Source organism: Eptatretus burgeri, chromosome 10, assembly GCF_056783735.1.
Source record: "Eptatretus burgeri isolate ZD-2024b chromosome 10, Ebu_testis_v1, whole genome shotgun sequence".
Classification (NCBI taxonomy): Eukaryota; Metazoa; Chordata; class Myxini; order Myxiniformes; family Myxinidae; genus Eptatretus; species Eptatretus burgeri.
The window spans coordinates 6955203-6974667 of record NC_140970.1 but is presented as its reverse complement, the minus strand read 5'-3'; the positions used below and the strand labels follow the sequence as shown (position 1 = coordinate 6974667).

The window sequence follows — 19465 nt, the reverse complement described above, 5'->3', positions numbered from 1 at the left end:
GCCAAGACATTAGGAATACCTTGTGTAAAGGATGTGATGCTGCCATTTCCAAATGCAGCATTCATTACATAACCATAGGATGGGTCTGTCGTAATGGAGAACTGAAGATGCTGAGCAGGACTGTCTTGGTCTTCAGCACGTAGGGCCTTGCTTGTGATGATGTAGCCAAGCTGTCCCCCAGGCAGTGGTCGTAATGAAAATGCACCCCGATTCACAACAATTTGTGGTTTTTCATCATCTACCGGCAGCACAACAATGTGCAATGTCTGAGCGCTTCGTGTTGAGAAAGCTGTATCTGGGAATACAAAGAAGTCTGAATGCGTGCCATCAGTAACTGTAAAAGAAAAACTGTCCCTATCTGTGTCAGAGCCATCATGCTGGTAAACGAGCAGGTTACCATCAAGGTCCTGCTGAGAGAATGACCAGACGGATGAGGTGCCCCTGAGAAAAAGTTTTCCATTGATTGGAGCTTGGATGATATCAAACCGGAGAAAATCAGTGGAAGTGTCCTGGTCCTCAGCAGTCAATTCAAACGGGGTGATTATCTTTTTGCCTCCCTCATCTACAATAATATTATGAATAGTAACCAATGGCTTTTTGTTGTCGATATCTGCAATAGAGATACGAAATGTGCGAAATACAGGATTGTAGCCATCCGTCACCTCAAACTCAAAGCTGTCCATCTTTTCTTCATCGCTGGATGTGTGCGCATAGAAGATCTTGCTTCCGGCCAACTGAAGTTGGGTAAAATAAGTAAGTGGCACTCCAGGATTGTCTGTGTTCTCAAGATTTCCATGTGCAGGTGCACGAGTGACGGAAAACCGAAGGTCTTCATCAGGACTGTTGAGGTCACTAGTACTGAGCAGATTGGTTGTCAGTGTGACCTTTCCACCTTCATTAAGTGTAACTCCTTTACTAACCACATCTGGAAATATTACATCCAATCCTTTGATGTTTATGTAAAAGTACCTGTCTATGAGAGGATTAATGCCATCAGTAACATCAAACCTTATTACATCTCTGATTCCTTGTTTTCCTCTGTGAGTGTACCAGATAAGACCCTCATCTATGTCTTTTTGAGTAAAATTTTCACTCACTGTGATATTTCTTGCCAGGTTATCCCCCTTTCCCATTTTTTGTAGCCATCCTTGCTTTGGCACATGTTGGATGATGTACCTGAGCTCTTCATCGACTGAATCGATGTCTGTTGCCTTTAAGACCTCACGAGATACAACCTTTGCTTCACCAGCTTCCATATCCAGCCCAGTATTGATAGCCATACGTGGAGTTTCATCATCATTTGGGATTACAACAATTGGAATTTCCTTTTCTACTGTATGCTTCCCATCAGTGAGTTGGAGTTGAAAGCTGTCCATATTTGACTCAGAGTCATCATGGGCATAGATGATGCTTAATCCACTGCTAATGTCTCCCAGAGTGAAGTTTGACACCAATTTCACTCCAGAAGTCAGTTGCTGAAGGATCTGCCCATGGTTTGGCTGACTGGTAATAAGAAACTGTAACTGATCGTCAGGCACATCTTTGTCATTCACATTCAGTAGCGAGGCATCAATAATCAAATTTGTTCCCTCTACCACTGAAAATGGTTGTGGATGTATCTGTGGCAACTCATCATTGGCGGGCAGGATTACAATTGGGAAAAAAAGCACAGGGGAGATGTTTAGGCCATCAGAGCAGCTGAAGGTGAAGCCATCTCCAGTAGGCTCCAGGCCTTTATGAATGCTTTGTACGAAGTTAATATGTCCGAAGCGTATGTCTCTCACCGCAAAGGCACTAATTGGCATTCCTGATCGAGATCTTTCTGAGCCTGGTGCTGGGGAAATGTTCTCTAGGTAACCTACAGTTGGTTGCACAATCACAGTGCACATGACGTCATCTATAATCGTGTCACTGTCAAAAATTGTCAGGTGTTTCGCAGTCAATAAAGATTTTTCTCCTTCTGTTATTGTAAATTCATGCTGCAAAGCCACCTTTGGAGGCACATTGTCTACAGGTAGAATGGTGACCTTAACCCTAACTCTTTCAATGGTACTGTCATCCACAATCCAATCATTTGATAAGTGTGAGATGGAGAGATTGAAAGTATCTTCCAGTGGCCGTGGTCCTATTTCCCCACCAACGTGAAGGTATGCCACTCTCCCCATTGCCACATCATGTTGGGAGAAATGCTGAACACTGATACCTTGAGAGGTTATCATTCCAAACTTTGGTGACTCTTCCAGAATGAAAGTAAGCATGATCTCATCACTTTCAATGTCAGTTCCTTTTAATACAGCTGGGGTTATCTCTGCCAGATTATTTTCAAGAACATCCACATGCCTTACCAAAGTACCCTTGGGGAACATGATTGTAGATCGATCATCACCAGCTGAGCGGACTGTAATCCTAACAACCACAGGGACAGAGTGAATGCCATCACTAACTTCCAGAGAGAAAGTATCTTTGCTGCTTTCTTCCCCCAGGTGAGCATATGACATGTAGCCATTCTCAATATCTTCAAGCCTAAAGGTCTCACCTGCCATCATCCCTGCTCGACCCCTCAGGAACTGTCCATATTGCGGCTCTACTCTCAGAGTGAAGCATATTTTGTTTCTCTCAGTGTCTGTATCCCAGGCATCGAGTTCATCATTGGTTATTACAAAGGAACCTCTCTCAAGTACTGTAAATCCAGAATTGGTTACTTGTGGAGGCTTATTGTTCACAGGAAGCAGCTCAATCCTAAATGTGCCAAATGCACTGTTGCCAGATGTGTCTTCAACTCGAAATGAAAACTCAGTGATATGTGCTACGATTCCCACCTCGAGGTCTGGAGGTTTATAAGAGATCTTGAGGTGATTCACTTGAGCCTGTGTGAACTCGGTCACCATGGAGTCAGGATGATCTGTAAGTACCAATGCACCCAAAATATTTGGGTTGTATTCATCTGTATCTGTTGGTGGTTTAATCACAATATACCTGAGGTTGCGATCATCAGAGTGCAAGTCTGTGTAACGTAGAAATATACTCTGCAAGGATGTCAACTCGAACTCTTCTACTGTCATGAGCAGAGTTGTGCCGGGGTAAAGCTCAGGAGGAAGCTGATCGACCACCTCAATCTTCACAACAAATATTTCCTGATCTGATTGGTTAGGTGGTTCGTTACTGTCCTGCATCCTGAAAACAATTTGATCCATAAAAACTGTCATGCTGGGGGTACTCACATGGCGGTAGTAGAGCTTCCCTTCTACGATGTCTTGCTGGAACCAGGACATAACTTCCTTCTCATACATACCTTCATGTCCTTTGTAATTCCACAAACTATCCATTTGTGGAGCCTCAGTTTGGCGCAGTAAAAGTTGTCCATTGTGCAAGGTTGAGTCCTCAATAACGAAGTTAATTGTGGAATCTTCGGAATCGACATCAGTAGCTGAGAGTGTAAACGGTGAGATCTGGGCCGTGGTACCATCGGATAGCCATAAGCCTGTATTTGCATTGAGTACTGGCGGTTCATCATCAATGGGCACGATCGTGATGGGGAAAAGAAACTCCACCTCATGGTCACCATCTGACATGCAAAACACTACATTGTCGCTGTACGTCTCACTGCCGTCGTGGTGGTACACCACAGTACCAGCATCGAGGTCATTAATTGAGAATGTTTTTCTGTTTGTTCCCAAAATGCCCACTCGACCGTGACGTGGTCCAGCTACAACCCAAAGTCGCACATCTTCGAGATTGTCTTCGTCAGCGATTTGCAAGTTCAGGGTGCTCACCAATGGCCGTGATTGACCCTCAAACAGCAGCTGCCCGGAGTTTTTTGTCACAATGGGAGCAAGGGTGTTCATCGGCCGTACAACTATCATGAACACAAATGGTTCAGACACCTCACCTTCGATATCCACAGCTACAAACTCCATCTGGAAAATGTGCTCGTGATCTGAATCGACTGCAGGTGGCTTGTATGCAATTTTCAGTTCTCTGACATCTCTCTGGTAAAAGCTCGAGATGCGCTGGCTCTGATCATCAGTGCTTACGAAGTAACCCTGATTTTCTCCCAGTGAAGAAGTGATGTTAAAGATGAGATCATCAGCCTTTGACTCACGATCCTCGGCAGCCAGCATATTTGGTGTGATGGCAGTCATTACAAACTGATCCACCTCCATCATCATCATGGACACGAAACTTGGCCTGGGGGCAGTGTTCTTTGTACCTGCTCTGATGTGCATCACCAGCTGGAAGTGCTCCCGCTTATTTACATGACCCTGGGGGTCAGTAGTCCAGACAACCATAGGCACATAGTCACGGTTTGGGCTATTGCGTCCAACAGTGTGGTGGTATCGAAGGCCAGCATGCAGAAACTCATTGCAGGCAATGGTTCCATGCTGCATCTCAAGGCCCAGCAGGCGTCCATAGCGAGGCCACGGTGAGCTGCTCAGACCTGCTAACAAGGACACTTGGCAGGCTTCTGTTCGCTCATTGTATGTGAACTGCAGAATTGATGCGTCAATAGGTTCACTCGTTCCAAGTAGTGATTCCACATCCAAAGGTACATTCCGTGTGACTACCTCTTGCTGCGTGAAGACCACGTCAATTTGTAGAAGTAGTGGGGTGACCAGTGTGAATGTGTCATTGTCGCGCCTCACCTGAAGGTGCACGTGGTCTTGGACTGGACTTCTCGATCCGTAATGTGTATAGGTAACCTGCGTGGGTTCAAAGCGACAAGGGAATCTTTGGGGAGTTAAAGACCCCGGCCGTTGAGATAGTGGTCCTCCGTCGAGTACGGTGACGACACATCGTTCTCCTGCAGAGATGCTGAACACGAGATCATGCTCGGGATCCAGATGAATTGAATGGCCGAACGGGACACGCACAATGTTGTTCTTCAGTACAAGTGACTGTCCATGCACAGGGTGCGATGGCTCAAGGCGGAGAGAACGCTCTATGCTGTGCACACGATGAATGAGACTTTGCATAATTGCGATAAATAGTAAAGCCAGTGAGATCCACTGTTTGCGGACACGGGGACCTGCGCATTTCCCGTGCTTTACTTCCATGGCTGGCTCCGTGCGGGTCACAGAACCAAAGGCGTACTGTGGAAACCCGATGTTACCCTCTTGTGAGTCTCTCTGACTATAGCTCCTAAAATACGCACCCCATTACCCCGCCTAGCTGGGGCTCTGGCTTAACACTGCAGCCATTGCACACACATTATATATGTAGTCAATACATAACTCTCTTCCAAATTTTTGATCCATTTTTGCAGGAGTTTTTTTCTCCCCATATATATAAAAGTCCTTTTAATTCCCACCAGATTAAATTGCGGGACAGACTTATTGAGGACAAAGGTACTCAAGATCATATTTATTCCCTGCTTTATTATGATTGCAATGTACACGTGATTAAACAGAGGAATATCCAGCGCACACAACCTTGCATGCCTGTGCCACGATTGTAGCATCTGAACATAAACAGCTGCTGGAAGGATGCGCCTTGTGACGCCTGGTCTCTAATTTTAAAAAGAATGACATAACACAGCTGCAGAGCTAAAAACAAAGCTGCCATTTGTAGAGTGAAACGCTTTTTCGAAAAGGATATAAACGTCTCCTTTGGTTCCCATGTTATCGCGAATCAGTAAAACTGTTTATATACAAACTCATATAATAATAATAACAATAAAATCAAACTGCACTATGATAGGGCTTTCATCACACGTATATTAATCATGCATCGTTGCGTCACTTTTGGATAATCATGTTAACGAAACAAAAAATATCCCAACATTTTCATTACTACATGAAACTCGACCAATCATCTTCATCATTCTCATCAATGTAACGCATGTATCATATGTTTTACAGACCATCAGTGTTGCCGAAACAGTTCCAGAGCAGGGACTATACTTGTGGTTTGGTGTTCCATTCCCAGCAGTCACTTTAAGGGTAGGATGTTACAATTTGTTCAGGGTGCCGGCGATATTTCTCCTACTCTTCACGAAAGACACCGTGGGATCATTTACGTCCATCGAATCATGGTACCAGATGGGGCATCAGGTTTCACGTCCATCTGATCTGAAAGACGGCGTACACACACTGATGAATCTTCCTGCTTGTGAAACACCAGGGAGACAGTTTCTAGATTGGTTGAGATTTGAACCCAGTGAGCTTAGAGGCAAATGCACATACCTTTTGGCTATCCTGCCAGCCCTCAATTTATGTGTGTATACAGATATATATATATATATATATATATATATATATATATATATATATATATATATATATATACATACATACATATATACATATATATTGAGCAATTAATACTGCGATTCCACCTGAAAATCGTGCTATGGTGATCGAGTGCTTTGTTTTGTGCAAAACCAAACAAATTCATGAATTCTCGGTTCGAAAACTTGTACAAACTCTTGTGTAAGAGTTGTATGAAAAGTTGTACAAATGCATGTTGCATGAAGGATAACGATATTAAATGACACAACAAACAAGTTGGAAACAGAAAGGATGTGGATATCGAAGGCACACCTTTTGTGTCCTGAGCAAACGTACTAGAATGTTTCATGCAGACTACAATTTTTTTTACTGACAAATTTAGAAATTCAGTGAGAATTGAGAGGTGTGGAGGGTAATGTTGACATAAACACTGCTTTTGAATAACAGTAGAAACTGAGATAATTCAGGTCAGGTCAGGTATGGAAGCATGCGCAGGAGCAGCGCGTCGCTGCGTCCACTTTCTGTGGTACTCCAGCGGCCTCCGTCTGGCCATCCCCCCAGGCAGATGCCTGACCCATCCGCATCTATTTAAGATTCTGATCAATTTGACGGAGTTTAATTTGAATTCGACCAACTTTAATTAGAAATCAGTCACAACCGTCACTTTTGAACATACAGCCGATACGAGTGGAGCTGAGGGCCCGCCAAAGACCGAAGAGTTGCTTTGAGATGCGCGCTCTGCAGGAAGGAATGAATCCCTGAAATGTCCATCACACTTCTCAATGCAGGATTTCACTTTTTATAAAAGGTAATCAAACATTGTGAGAGAGACATTTATATTTAGTTCATGAAATCTTTCGGTTCTTCCAAGCGCAATTCCTGGAATGCAGTAGCTAGTTACAACTCAGGTGCTTCTCTTTAGCCATTGTTTAACCCAAACATTTTCTTTTATGAAGATTATTTCTTAATTACACATGCTTTAATTAAGAGTCAACAATATGCACATTAGAAGTTTCATGCAAGAATATCAATCGCACAACAATCTCCCACAAAAACCAGTGTGAAACTGAAGGGATAACTGAAAAATAGTCTGGCTGGACACCACGGAACCTGTCATTTTTTATCTGTTCGGTCATAACGCCAGTTTTAACCTCATTTGTTAGTTATGAATGATAGTCTGCATGATAATTTTGGCAAATAGGATGCGCTTTATCAGAAAGAATCGGCACGTTTCATGAGCGCACGCACAAACGCTTGAAAACTTTGTACACCATAAAACATTTGGAGGAAACCTCCCAAAATGCAGTTTCGTTTGAAAAATAAAAGTTTCACGTTTTTGTGAATAAAAATCATAACATCATCCGATAGCTTAAGCATGACTGATGCTTGCAGACTTTTTTTTTTAATAAACTCATGCAATCTTATCCTGTATTGGCAAATAATTACAATTAAGGATTTCCCTATTACCCCCAAAAATAATTCAAAGTTTTAAAAAAAAGTACGCATCGGGAAAGCACGCATGTATATACACGCCAAAATGGCACCATGAAGGAAAAGTTTGAAAATGCCTTTGTTAGAATGAAGTTGGTACATTTTTCTAAAGGCCGACACCAGTTGAGTTCCTCTTTTTCCCTCAGTTTGAATGTGTAAAGCAGAGGGTTGTTTCCAATGTTGATTCCAATCAGGCACGCATGAGGTCCAAACCATAAACCTTTCAGGCAACCCGGTGCAGTGCACATCGTAAACGTCGCTCTTCCAGAATCGAACCACAGCGACTATTGCCTCTTGTCACCCCGAACAAGCTCCATCCGATCGCCCTCTGGGGGATGGGGCGCTTCATGGTATCCTGCACAAAATTCCACGGCGCAATCGCACCATTAGCTCAGCTAACATATACCAGGGGTCATCGTAGTCAGACAGAGAAAGTTGAGTGACAAAGCGAGTTTTCTAAATTTTACAACATTTAAAACCGAGTTAACCACAAATCCCTTGCACAAATTATTGATATATTTTCATTGGGCAATAACTCATATTTGATTCTTCTTCTTCTATAAACTCTGTCCACTGACTTGCTGATAAACCCAATGTATTCTACATTTGCAGCAAATATTTAAGGGAAGAATTGGTTTCCGAACCATTTCTGAATCTATAATATAATTGGTATTAATTAAATGATATTTGTTGCTATTCTGAAGAAAAATGTAGAGTCATTGTATATTGACAAAATTTAAAAAGTGCATTTCAGGTTGAAGAAAAAAATGTTCTATTCTTACAAAAAAATTATATAAATCTGTTTTAAAGATGCAAGTCATAAAACGATAGTCCTCTTAACAATTAAAGTGTACAGTATTTTAGGTTTAGGCAAACAATGGCACGATCACCTACAAATGTGATCATTTACTACTACTACCAAGTGCTACTACATTGACTACTACTACTCCGACTTTAATGGCCTCAATTATTTCCAACTTATTGTAAACTTGGTCAGGGAACGATTTTGGCCCAAGTCTTTCACTAAATGGATGGCCAGGCTCGATATTTGACTGAAAGCGACAATAATTTGATATGCATTTTGACTGCCGGCGAAAGCTCGCCGACACTTTTCACCAAAGTTATCGTGTGATCTTTAACGTCAACCAACTTATAATGCCACCAGATGAGACACCCAGCATAATGTCCACCAAGGGACAGCACAGTTTAGGTGAGGTCATGTAAACTGCTGTCTTCATCTGCGAGCATTTGTTGGTGGAAATTAAAGATCTCACGGTGCTTTTCAAAAGGATCAGACGTTGGCTGTCGGTATCCGAGTCAACTTCAAATTCCTCCCTGATCCTCATCTGGAAGATGGGCACTGCTCGCTCCATCTTCCCCATAGAAACGACGTAGATACCGCTGGGCCTATTTTGTCCTGTAGCAACGAGGTAAGGACTGCCGCGTCTACATAATCTGCTCTGTAGTAACAAAATAGGCATCGCCAGGTCCATTTATATCTGTCCCGTTGAAACAGGATGGGCCCTGTCGAGTCTATCTTCTGCATAAAAATAAGATGGGCACGCCGGGTCAATTCACTCCACACATGGAAATGACAGCATGGCACCTAAAAGATCTTCAAAGCGTTAGAACAGATCAGATCAGATCAGATGTTAACGTACAGAATAAAAATCAAAGAGTAAACCTATATTCAATATTACTGAGATTATACGCGTGTGTATCGATTAATATTCATACGAACAGAGAGCTAAATAAAGTGGTTGAATTTACTGTCATTCCTCTACAGTACAGACTCCTATCTCATGGAAATGTGCAAACACACTGTAAACATTTGGCTAGGGGACGGGCAGGGTATAGCGAGCCTTAAATATGACAAAGCTCGACCAATGCTTCTGGCACGTAAAAAATCTTCATCGGCCAACAATACACGATCATTTTATACAGACACCCATGAGGATAGTAAAAATTTCAATCTCCTGCTGTGTGTACCCATTCCAACGCGTTTCCCTTGGGTGACTCCACTTATATCTCATAAGAATTCCCACCTCAAAAACGATCACTATGCAGGGCGAAAACGATCTGCATCACGGAGCGTGCCGGACAGAGTTAGCACAGAACGGTGGGGGTTCCAGGCTGCTGTTCTGCTTTGGCTCCAACGGGTGCCTCAGTTGGTCTGGAGCAAACTTTGGCCTTGCCAAGTTGATCTTTTCTGGTCACCTTTTCTCAAGGCTTTTCTCATTGCAGCGTATTACTGGACCAAATTTAACATCTTCATTATCGGCACAAGACCATTCAAAAAAACTGCCATATATTGGGGGGTCCCTTGTGGAATTATTTGTTCAAGAATGCAATGCAATATGTAGAAGTTTTATAATGGCAAGTAAGTTGATCATTTTTCCCCCCTTCCTTCCTTCCTTTGCGGATTGTACATCAAACACAGAAAAATCAAACCTAAATGATTACGGACCACGTGGTGGAACGAGGAGATTGGTAAGCTTGCGAGGCAATGCAATATTCATGATATTGGCTTGTTCATACATCAGGCTGTCCATGCATTGACATGTGGAAAAATTAAGATATTTAAGCATGAGGATCAAGGATATTTGGTGAGTGTATGCTTATCAACATTGTGCATGAAATTTGAACCGCAGATGCGTCAGGAATAAAAATGAGTGGCTTGGAGTTTTAAAATCTAATTGTAATTTGCCAAGAAAAGCTTACTCGTAAGCAATCAAGTTTGGTAAAGCCAAGTACTAAATATCACGGTTTGGTAAAGCCGAGTTGTAATTAGCCAAGTTGTGTGAAGCCTATTTATAATTAGCCGAGTTGTGTAAAGCCGACTTATAATTAGCCGAATTAAGTAAAGCCTACTTGTAATTAGCCAAGTTGTGTAAAGCCTACTTGTAATTAGCCGAGTTGTATAAAGCCTACTTGTAATTAGCTGAGTTGTGTAAAGCCTAATTGTAATTAGCTGAGTTAAGTAAAGCAGACTTGTAATTAGCCGAGTTGTGTGAAGCCGACTTATAATTAGCTGAGTTGTGTAAAGCCTACTTATAATTAGCCGAGTTGTGTAAAGCCTAGTTGTAATTAGCTGAGTTAAGTAAAGCCTACTTGTAATTAGCCGATTTAGGGAAAGCCTACTTGTAATTAGCCGAGTTGTGTAAAGCCTTGTTGTAATTCGCTGAGTTAAGTAAAGCCTACTTGTAATTCGCAGAGTTGTGTAAAGCCTACTTGTAATTAGCCGAGTTGTGTAAAGCCTACTTGTAATTAGCCGAGTTGTGTGAAGCCTACTTATAATTAGCCGAGTTGTGTAAAGCCGACTTATAATTAGCCGAATTAAGTAAAGCCTACTTGTAATTAGCCAAGTTGTGTAAAGCCTACTTGTAATTAGCCGAGTTGTGTAAAGCCTACTTGTAATTAGCTGAGTTGTGTAAAGCCTAATTGTAATTAGCTGAGTTAAGTAAAGCAGACTTGTAATTAGCCGAGTTGTGTGAAGCCGACTTATAATTAGCTGAGTTGTGTAAAGCCTACTTATAATTAGCCGAGTTGTGTAAAGCCTAGTTGTAATTAGCTGAGTTAAGTAAAGCCTACTTGTAATTAGCCGATTTAGGGAAAGCCTACTTGTAATTAGCCGAGTTGTGTAAAGCCTTGTTGTAATTCGCTGAGTTAAGTAAAGCCTACTTGTAATTCGCGGAGTTGTGTAAAGCCTACTTGTAATTCGCGGAGTTGTGTAAAGCCTACTTGTAATTAGCCGAGTTGTGTAAAGCCTACTTGTAATTAGCCGATTTAGGGAAAGCCTACTTGTAATTAGCGGAGTTGTGTAAAGCCTAGTTGTAATTAACTGAGTTAAGTAAAGCCTGCTTGTAATTAGCAGAGTTGTGTAAAGCCTACTTGTAATTAGCAGAGTTGTGTAAAGCCTACTTGTAATTCGCCGATTTAGGGAAAGCCTACTTGTAATAAGCCGAGTTGTGTAAATCCTACTCGTAATTAGCCGAGTTGTGTAAAGCCTAATTGTAATTAGCCGAGTTGGGTCGAGCCGAGTTGTAATTCGCTGAGTTAGGTAAAGCCTAGTTGTAATGATCCGAGTTGGGTCGAGCCGAGTTGTAATTGGCTGAGTTAGGTAAAGCCTACTTGTAATTAGCCGAGTTAAGGAAAGCCTACTTGTAATTAGGCGAGTTAGGTAAAGCCTACTTGTAATTGGCCGATTTAGGGAAAGCCTACTTGTAATTAGCCGATTTAGGTAAAGCCGACTTGTAATTAGCCGAGTTAGGGAAAGCCTACTTGTAATTAGCCGAGTTGGATATAGCCTACTTGTAATTAGCTGAGTTAGGTAAAGCCTACAGTACTTGTAATTAGCCGAGTTGGATTTGCCTACTTGTAATTACGCAAGTTGGATTAAGCCTACTTGTAATTATCTAAATTGGGTAAATCCTTGTTGTCATGATCCAAATTGGCTCAAGCCTACTTTCAGTTCGCTGAGTTTGGTAAAGCCTACTTGTAATGATCTGAGTTGGGTCGAGCCGAGTTGTAATTGGCTGAGTTAGGTAAATCCTAGTTGTCATTAGCCGAGTTTGGTAAGGTGAAGTTGTAATTTCCCTTCGCAGTCTGGGTTGGATTTACACCTCTGTTCAGCAGAAAGTTCCACCCTCTGCAAAAGAATGATGATCTGTCCAGGATTAATAATAATAACAATAATAATAATAATAATAATAATAATAATACCATTCCTTTTGTGCCGTGAAGGTGCATAGGGTTGAAAGGGCAGTTTTATTGGCAAGGATTTCTGTCCAGGACTGGTCGCCACTGACACAGGTTACCCCAAATGGTTATTACCCCAGTACACTGGTTCTCATTTCACTGACCTCAGAAGGATGACAGGCTGAGTCAACCCCACCTGGTGTTAATTCAACGGCAGGGGGGTCGAACTCAGGACCCTAAGGTCCCAAGCCAGTCACCTTAACCACTAAGCCAACACCAGGCTTGTCTAGTATTAATTCTGGCCTTTCAGCTTTCATGACTTATCGTGGGCACCCGGATGTTCTATCAAAAGCGTGGGCTTAACCACCACCATCATCACCACCACCACCATGATTACAAGTCCTTTTTTCTTAAATTTCCTCCAATGACACATTATTAATTTTAAAATCCCCTATATTAATTTTCAATCACTTCCAACAATATTCATTACCATAACTATATTAATGATATGATTATGAACAGTTCTTTACCTGCTTAAAATATTTTTTCTGTTTGATCGAGCTTTAAAATACTGTACTTTGGCATCATGAGGCTCCAAGAGGAGATTTATGAACCCCCAATATCCATCTGGTGATCACTCTTGATGTCTGTTTTATTGGTAATCCATGCCATTTGGTCACAATACTTGAGCAAAGTTTACACTCTAGGGTGTGAAATTTCCTGAAAATAGGGGGTGGGGGTGATGTCTTAATTTTATCCCCTTACTGGTTTCACCAGAGGGGACTATGGTTTGCTCTCCGTCTGTCCGCCCATCCATCCCGCCTGTGGTTTTTCAGACTTCTTTTTCCCCCATACCCTTAAACGTATTCAATTGAAACTTGGTACATGGCTTTATTATTATAAGTTACAGAACAAGTTCGAGTTTTAGGATGTTTTGTCAATTTTTCACACAGTTATGCCCTCTTTAGACTTAGAAAATATCACATCGGTACAGGACATGTATTGCAAAGTAATTCTCGCTCTTGTTTCTTCAAAAACCTGTCTTATTTTTCTGTTTCTACATTAAAGGTCACGGACTTCGTAATCTTGTATAACCAACTTCACACAAATATCAGGACAGCCCGTAAATTGGATAAAAACAACCCTGGAGTGAAGGTGGAGCAATATAAGCAGATGAGATAACTGTATAGCAGATCCTAATGGAGCAATTTGAGCAAGGAAAATTTTGCCCTTTGTTCAATTAACAGTTTTGCTGATAATCCAGAACATGTAAGCCATGAGTAAACTAAAACAGCATAAAGTAAAACTTTGGTTGCGACATTTAAAAAAAAACTTATAATTATCGTCAATGTTGAACAAGAATTCTCTACTGCCAGAAAGAATATATCCTTTATACCGTATTAAGTTTTAAGTTTGAAAGTTACAGAGCCTATTTGAATAAAGTTTTTATTGTTCCCACTTATTTGTGTGTTAACCCACTTTGACATGGTTTAAAATATTCATAATTTAATCACTCAAGAAAAATACACCTAAAGTTAATCTTTCAAATAATAATGTGATGTTAGAAATACAAAACAATGCTGAAATTTCCATTGTATCAGGTTTGCGATAAATAATTATCTGTGCTAATGCCCTGTTCGATTCCCACAAACAGAATTTAAAAAGCTTGCCTAGTTTCGTAGAAAATTTTTAGACGATTTCTATTAGCGGAGATATTTTGACGTCATAACTTTTTTACTAGGAGGAATTTTCAAAATTGGAGATGGTTACTGTCTGCGCAGGGTATTTTTACATATATATGCCAAGTTTCAGGAAGTTTCAATGAAAACTGTAGACTGTGAAACAAAAAAGTCCACAAGAAGAAGATGAAGAACAACAACTTGAGTAAGACTTAGAGATCCTCCAGGAGGATCTAAAAAATGCAGGTGAGTGACCCGAGACAATGGGGAAACACGGTTCGTATCCTTTCACAATGTGTAAGCATACCCCACTAGTACTATATATACTGTACACCCACCTCTAAGCTGTCTAGTCTGGATATAAATCCCGACCTTGCTATTAACTGTTATTCCGGTGTTTCACAGGCAGGGTGATTCATCAATTTGTGTGCTGTCCCTCAGATGGGCGTTAAACTGGTGTTTCATCTGCCGACACTAGTTGGTGGATGTTAAAGATCCTATAGGGTGTTATTTGCGAAGAGTAAGTGAGCCATTGCTAATACCATGGCCAAATTCAAAATTCCTGTCCTAACAACTGCTGAGAAAGAGATGACAAAACTGCCCAGCATGACACTGGTCGAGAAACTGCCTCAGCAGAACCAACGCTCTGTAACACAGAGAATGGTACACCGGAAAGACTGAGAATACACTCTATATATGCTTTAAAAACACATGGTCAGAGATCAGAAATTTTCACAACAATCAGGGACAATCTTTGCCTTACATGTTGCATTTCAATCTACCAAATCACTCATTAGATGATATTCAAATATCTGCCATCAAATCGATTACAAATCAATCACGTACCACGATCCTGGGACGTGAGTCTTTTTGCATAAATAAACTTCAAACGCAGTCCCCTCATGGTATAAATGTTGACAATTCATGTATGTTCCAACTCATTCATTCTAAAGTACCTCAATTCATTCACCTTAACGTGCTTTAACTCATTCACTATACTTTTTCAGAATAAGGTCCTTTTCACCTTTTCATCTCTCATATTGATAAATGCAGGCAGTGTGTCTGTGCACCTGTATGTATATGAATATTAGCAGGATATGAATATGTGCACGTGTGTTTATGTATGTATGCGTGTATATGCTCCCACTGTACGTTAACTTTTGTTGAGGAAGGTGAGAGCCGTTAAGGCCATTGCGGCTATTACCTTTTGGTATATATTTTAGATATTTGGTATATATTTTAGATATTTGGTATATATTTTAGATATTTGGTATATATTTTAGATATTTGGTATATATATATATATATATATATATATATATATATATATATATATATATATATATATATATATATATATATATATATATATCATGTGTCGACATTGTACCATTATCTCATATGCATGCCTGCTGTTCTTGCAGCCCAATAAAAGGGCTTATTTGGCCGAAAGCTCGTCACCATAAAGATCGCTCAGAAGCTACATCAGTGACTCATTTAATTTATTCCCGTATATATATATATATATATATATATATATATATATATATATATATATATATATATATATATATATATATATATATATATATATATATATATATATATATATATCTTCTTCTTCTTCTTTCGGCTGCTCCCGTTAGGGGTCGCCACAGCGGATCATCCGTATGATCCGCATAGTGATTTGGCACATGTTTTACGCCGGATGCCCTTCCTGACGCAACCCTGGTCGCCTCTTACGACACAGGGATAAGGTACACCTATTTTAACCGGGGTATACACCGACCCAGTACACTGGTACTCATTTCACCGACCTCGGAAGGATGACAGGCTGAGTCAATCCCCTGGTGTATTAATTCAGTGGCCCAAAGGGGCTTGAACTCAGGACCTCTTGGATCCCAAGCCGCTGCCCTAACCACTGTGCCAACACCAGGCATATACATTTATTTATATATATATATATATATATATATATATATATGTATATATATATATATACACATACATATATGAATAGACATACATATACATATAGTGTCGACCGAAGTCGGAAGAAACCCAAAGACTTCTCTTTAATCAGGCCTGGGTGCTGGATCATTAAAGACTTCGGCCAAAAACGTTCCCTGGCTGACACCACAAGAAGTTGGAAATAAATGGAGCCATTAAATAAATAGTAGTAGACATAGTGGTGGTAGTAGTGACATGGGTAGAGCCAATCATTCTGTTAAAATGGAATCATGGGCCTCATCATTGTTGCACAGATGCTCATTCACAGACCCAAAAACTATTTTCAAACGTAATTTGAAGAAAAAAATTCAAAAGACCAACTCTAACGGATCAGGCAACCTAATGCACACTTTGTAAATATATGGAACATGAGCTGGAAAAGACAGTCTTGCTTTTGCTGTTTGGTTTGAATTGCAGCAAATATGACACTAACTCTTTCAACTTGCCGTGCAAAACTCATCACACAAGTATTTAATGATGATAAAGATCAACAGAAAGAATCAACTCTTTCTCACAGACATGCTGATCTCTCATTGAGCAGCCAGAATGAACCTCATAACCCTTGCATTAAGATTCAACAAGACCCACATCATACACATCACAATGTTTAACCATTAAATTTGTTTCTTTTCTTGTTGTCAAGCAAATAACTAGAAGGACGCTCGGTAGAGCGCAAACCTCCGACACGTAATGCCTGATCCACGAGAACATATCAGGCCCAATACATTTTTGAAATATTATGCTATATATCGCTTTGGCCCGATTTCTCAATGATGAAGAACCACTTTAAAAATCAAATAATTCCCGTATCCAGATTCGCATTCGGATCTTCACCAAAATCGAATCAATTCGTTATGGTTACACACCCAACGTGTCCACCAAGTTTTGGAGATATCATACTATTTATTGTTTTTGGCCCTGTCTTTCAATGCTGAAGAATTACTTAAAAATTCCAGTAGAATTCAGATATCCGGATCTGGTTCTTCACCAAAATCTAATCAGTTTGTCCTTGTCACACTCCCAAACTGTCCACAAAATTTCAACTGAACCCGTCCAAACCTTTTTGAGATATCCTGCACACAAATACACAGACAGACAGAAAGTGGTGAAAATAGATAACCTCCTTCACCTTCGGTGGCAGAGGTAATAAATATTGACCAAATGCTTAAATACTGTACGAATCACAACAAAAGCCTATTCCATGCTGTTGTTGACTTTGAAGCAATATTTCGCTTTTCTCCACATTGTATATGACTACACCCATTTACATCTAATTCAGTCTACTGTGGCTTATTCAATTGTATTGCCAAGTCATATTTTTATTTTGACGAAAATTAAAAGGTTTTGACAAAGGGGTGTCACACTGAATAAAAAGGTAAAATATGCATTGAGTTGCGTTTCTGAAGACCACACTCAAAGTACGAGTATATAATATGTACAATGTAATTCTTGTGGAACTATTTTAATGGGTTCAAACTGCCAAAAGTTTGCCTACTGCTGTACTCAATACAGTTAGCGGATCATCAGGAATGCTTTGAAGGGAATCGTAAATGTAAAGAGAGGAGAAATCATAACGAGTACCAGATATTTGCGAATACAAAGCGATCGCCAAGGGTAGGCCTCCCTTGGTTGGGAAGGCTTACCCTTGGCGATCTTCTACCATATGATGGTTCATGATGATCTTCTACCATATGATGATCTTGTACCATATGGCCATCCTTTGATGGCCAATATTTTTTCCGGACTACCATATGACCTTGACCTTCAACAGTAAGGATACAGTGTAAATTAAGAAAATGTGTCTCCATAAAACACATCATCATGAAAATCGGAGGAAAATTATTTAAGTTATAGTGAAAAATGTGTTTTTTGTTAATTAGGTCACAGTCACACAATTAAAAGCATACAAAACAAATATAAGGTGCACAACATCTGTGCAGGTGCATTACTATGTTGCAAGAAGATCTTGGAAGGCCAAGCAGTCTTTGAGATTCCGCATTGGCAACATTGAGCGATGACAAAAAATATGTTATTTTGTCAGACCGCCATTTGACCTTAATCTTTAACTCAGAGGCGTATGATATAAATTAAGCATGAATGCACCTTGATCTACGCTATCTATAAAGAGAAATTTCGTTCTGATCGGCCAAACCTTCATCAAGTTTTGGTGAAAAATGCTAAAATGTCCATATTTGGGTCATCACCTTAAAAATTAGGTCAAGGTCAAAAACATGATGTCAACCCCACATGCTTTATATTCACATTATTGATGCAAAATGTCATTCTGAAAATCCCAGCTGGCTCCGAGATCCAGCTGGGAAATTGATATAGTTTGGAAACTTGGAGCGATGAGAGTGCAGGAAAAAAAAATAGGATAAAATAAAATAAAAAAAAATTTCTAAATGGTGGTGTAGTACTCCTATGGGGTCTAAGGAACTCTGTGGGACTATTAAAAATTGGAGGTATTAATTGTAGAAACAAACCCGACAGGAGCAATAAGCCTTCCCCTATGCTATAGGGTGAGGCTCAATAATATTCAATGTCATGATTAAACAAGGATTATTCAGGATGCACATTGATTATAATGGTCACTAATGTTACATTGATAAATATGACTGTAAATATTGACAAAATCTGATGGTTGCTCACTGCGCACCAGACGGTCTTGTATACAGTACAACGATGGCTTACCGTAGATAAAAGAAGCCGCAGGACCATTGATCACATCGTTGTTATTGTTTCCATTCTTGTTATCTGTTTTCCAGGCTTTATCGTCTTTGGCCTCCTCCATGCTTTTTTCATTGCTCTGATGATGTTTTTTATTTTCTTCATCCTCTCTTTCATGAGCACTTTCACTGCAATCCTCTCCTCCTGCCTCCTCTCTCTCTTTCTGTTTTTCCATTTCAGAATCTCTATTTTCTCTTTTGGTTTGTCCCTCTTCTCCACGCTTTCTTTCTTCTATGTCATTTTCTGCTCTCTTTGCAAAACCTTTCTTCGAAGAACCAGCTCTCTGAGGTCTATCAGCATCCTTGGTCACTCCTGTACTGGTTCCCTTCTCCACATCACTCTTGCCAAAGTCTTCTGTCCATCCTTGCTCCACCAACTGCTGGATCTCGGAATATGAACAAAGTGAACGCAGGGACGAAACTCTGCGTAATGTATCTGTACGCACAAAAAAAACACACACACACACACACACACACACACACACACACACACACACACACACACACACACACACACACACACACACACACACACATTGGCAAGAGAGAAAACAAATTGATTCAAACCAATATATTTTCCTGGCAAAATCATGAACCACCATCCATTAAATTTCGCGGTTGTGACGGAACAATT

General features: G+C 40.4%; 2 protein-coding genes across 3 annotated transcripts in view; both read right to left on the bottom strand.

The window, feature by feature from the left end:
- LOC147017903 (FRAS1-related extracellular matrix protein 2-like) overlaps nucleotides 1–5079 on the bottom strand; it is a 94954-nt gene extending 89875 nt beyond the window's left edge. For both annotated transcript variants that reach the window (XM_085896976.1, XM_085896977.1), the window contains exon 1: nucleotides 20–5079. In XM_085896976.1, the coding sequence (XP_085753102.1) occupies nucleotides 20–5054 (5035 nt within the window). In that variant the 5' untranslated portion in view covers nucleotides 5055–5079. The remainder of the gene's footprint in view (nucleotides 1–19) is intronic.
- A 276-nt stretch (nucleotides 5080–5355) lies between these two features.
- Nucleotides 5356–19465, bottom strand: part of LOC147017901 (uncharacterized) — a 106269-nt gene continuing 92159 nt past the window's right edge. Inside the window, exons 8-9 of the mRNA XM_085896975.1 lie at nucleotides 18797–19267; nucleotides 5356–8073 (exon numbers count right to left, since the gene is read on the bottom strand). Of these exons, the coding sequence (XP_085753101.1) occupies nucleotides 8003–8073; nucleotides 18797–19267 (542 nt within the window). The 3' untranslated portion in view covers nucleotides 5356–8002. The remainder of the gene's footprint in view (nucleotides 8074–18796; nucleotides 19268–19465) is intronic.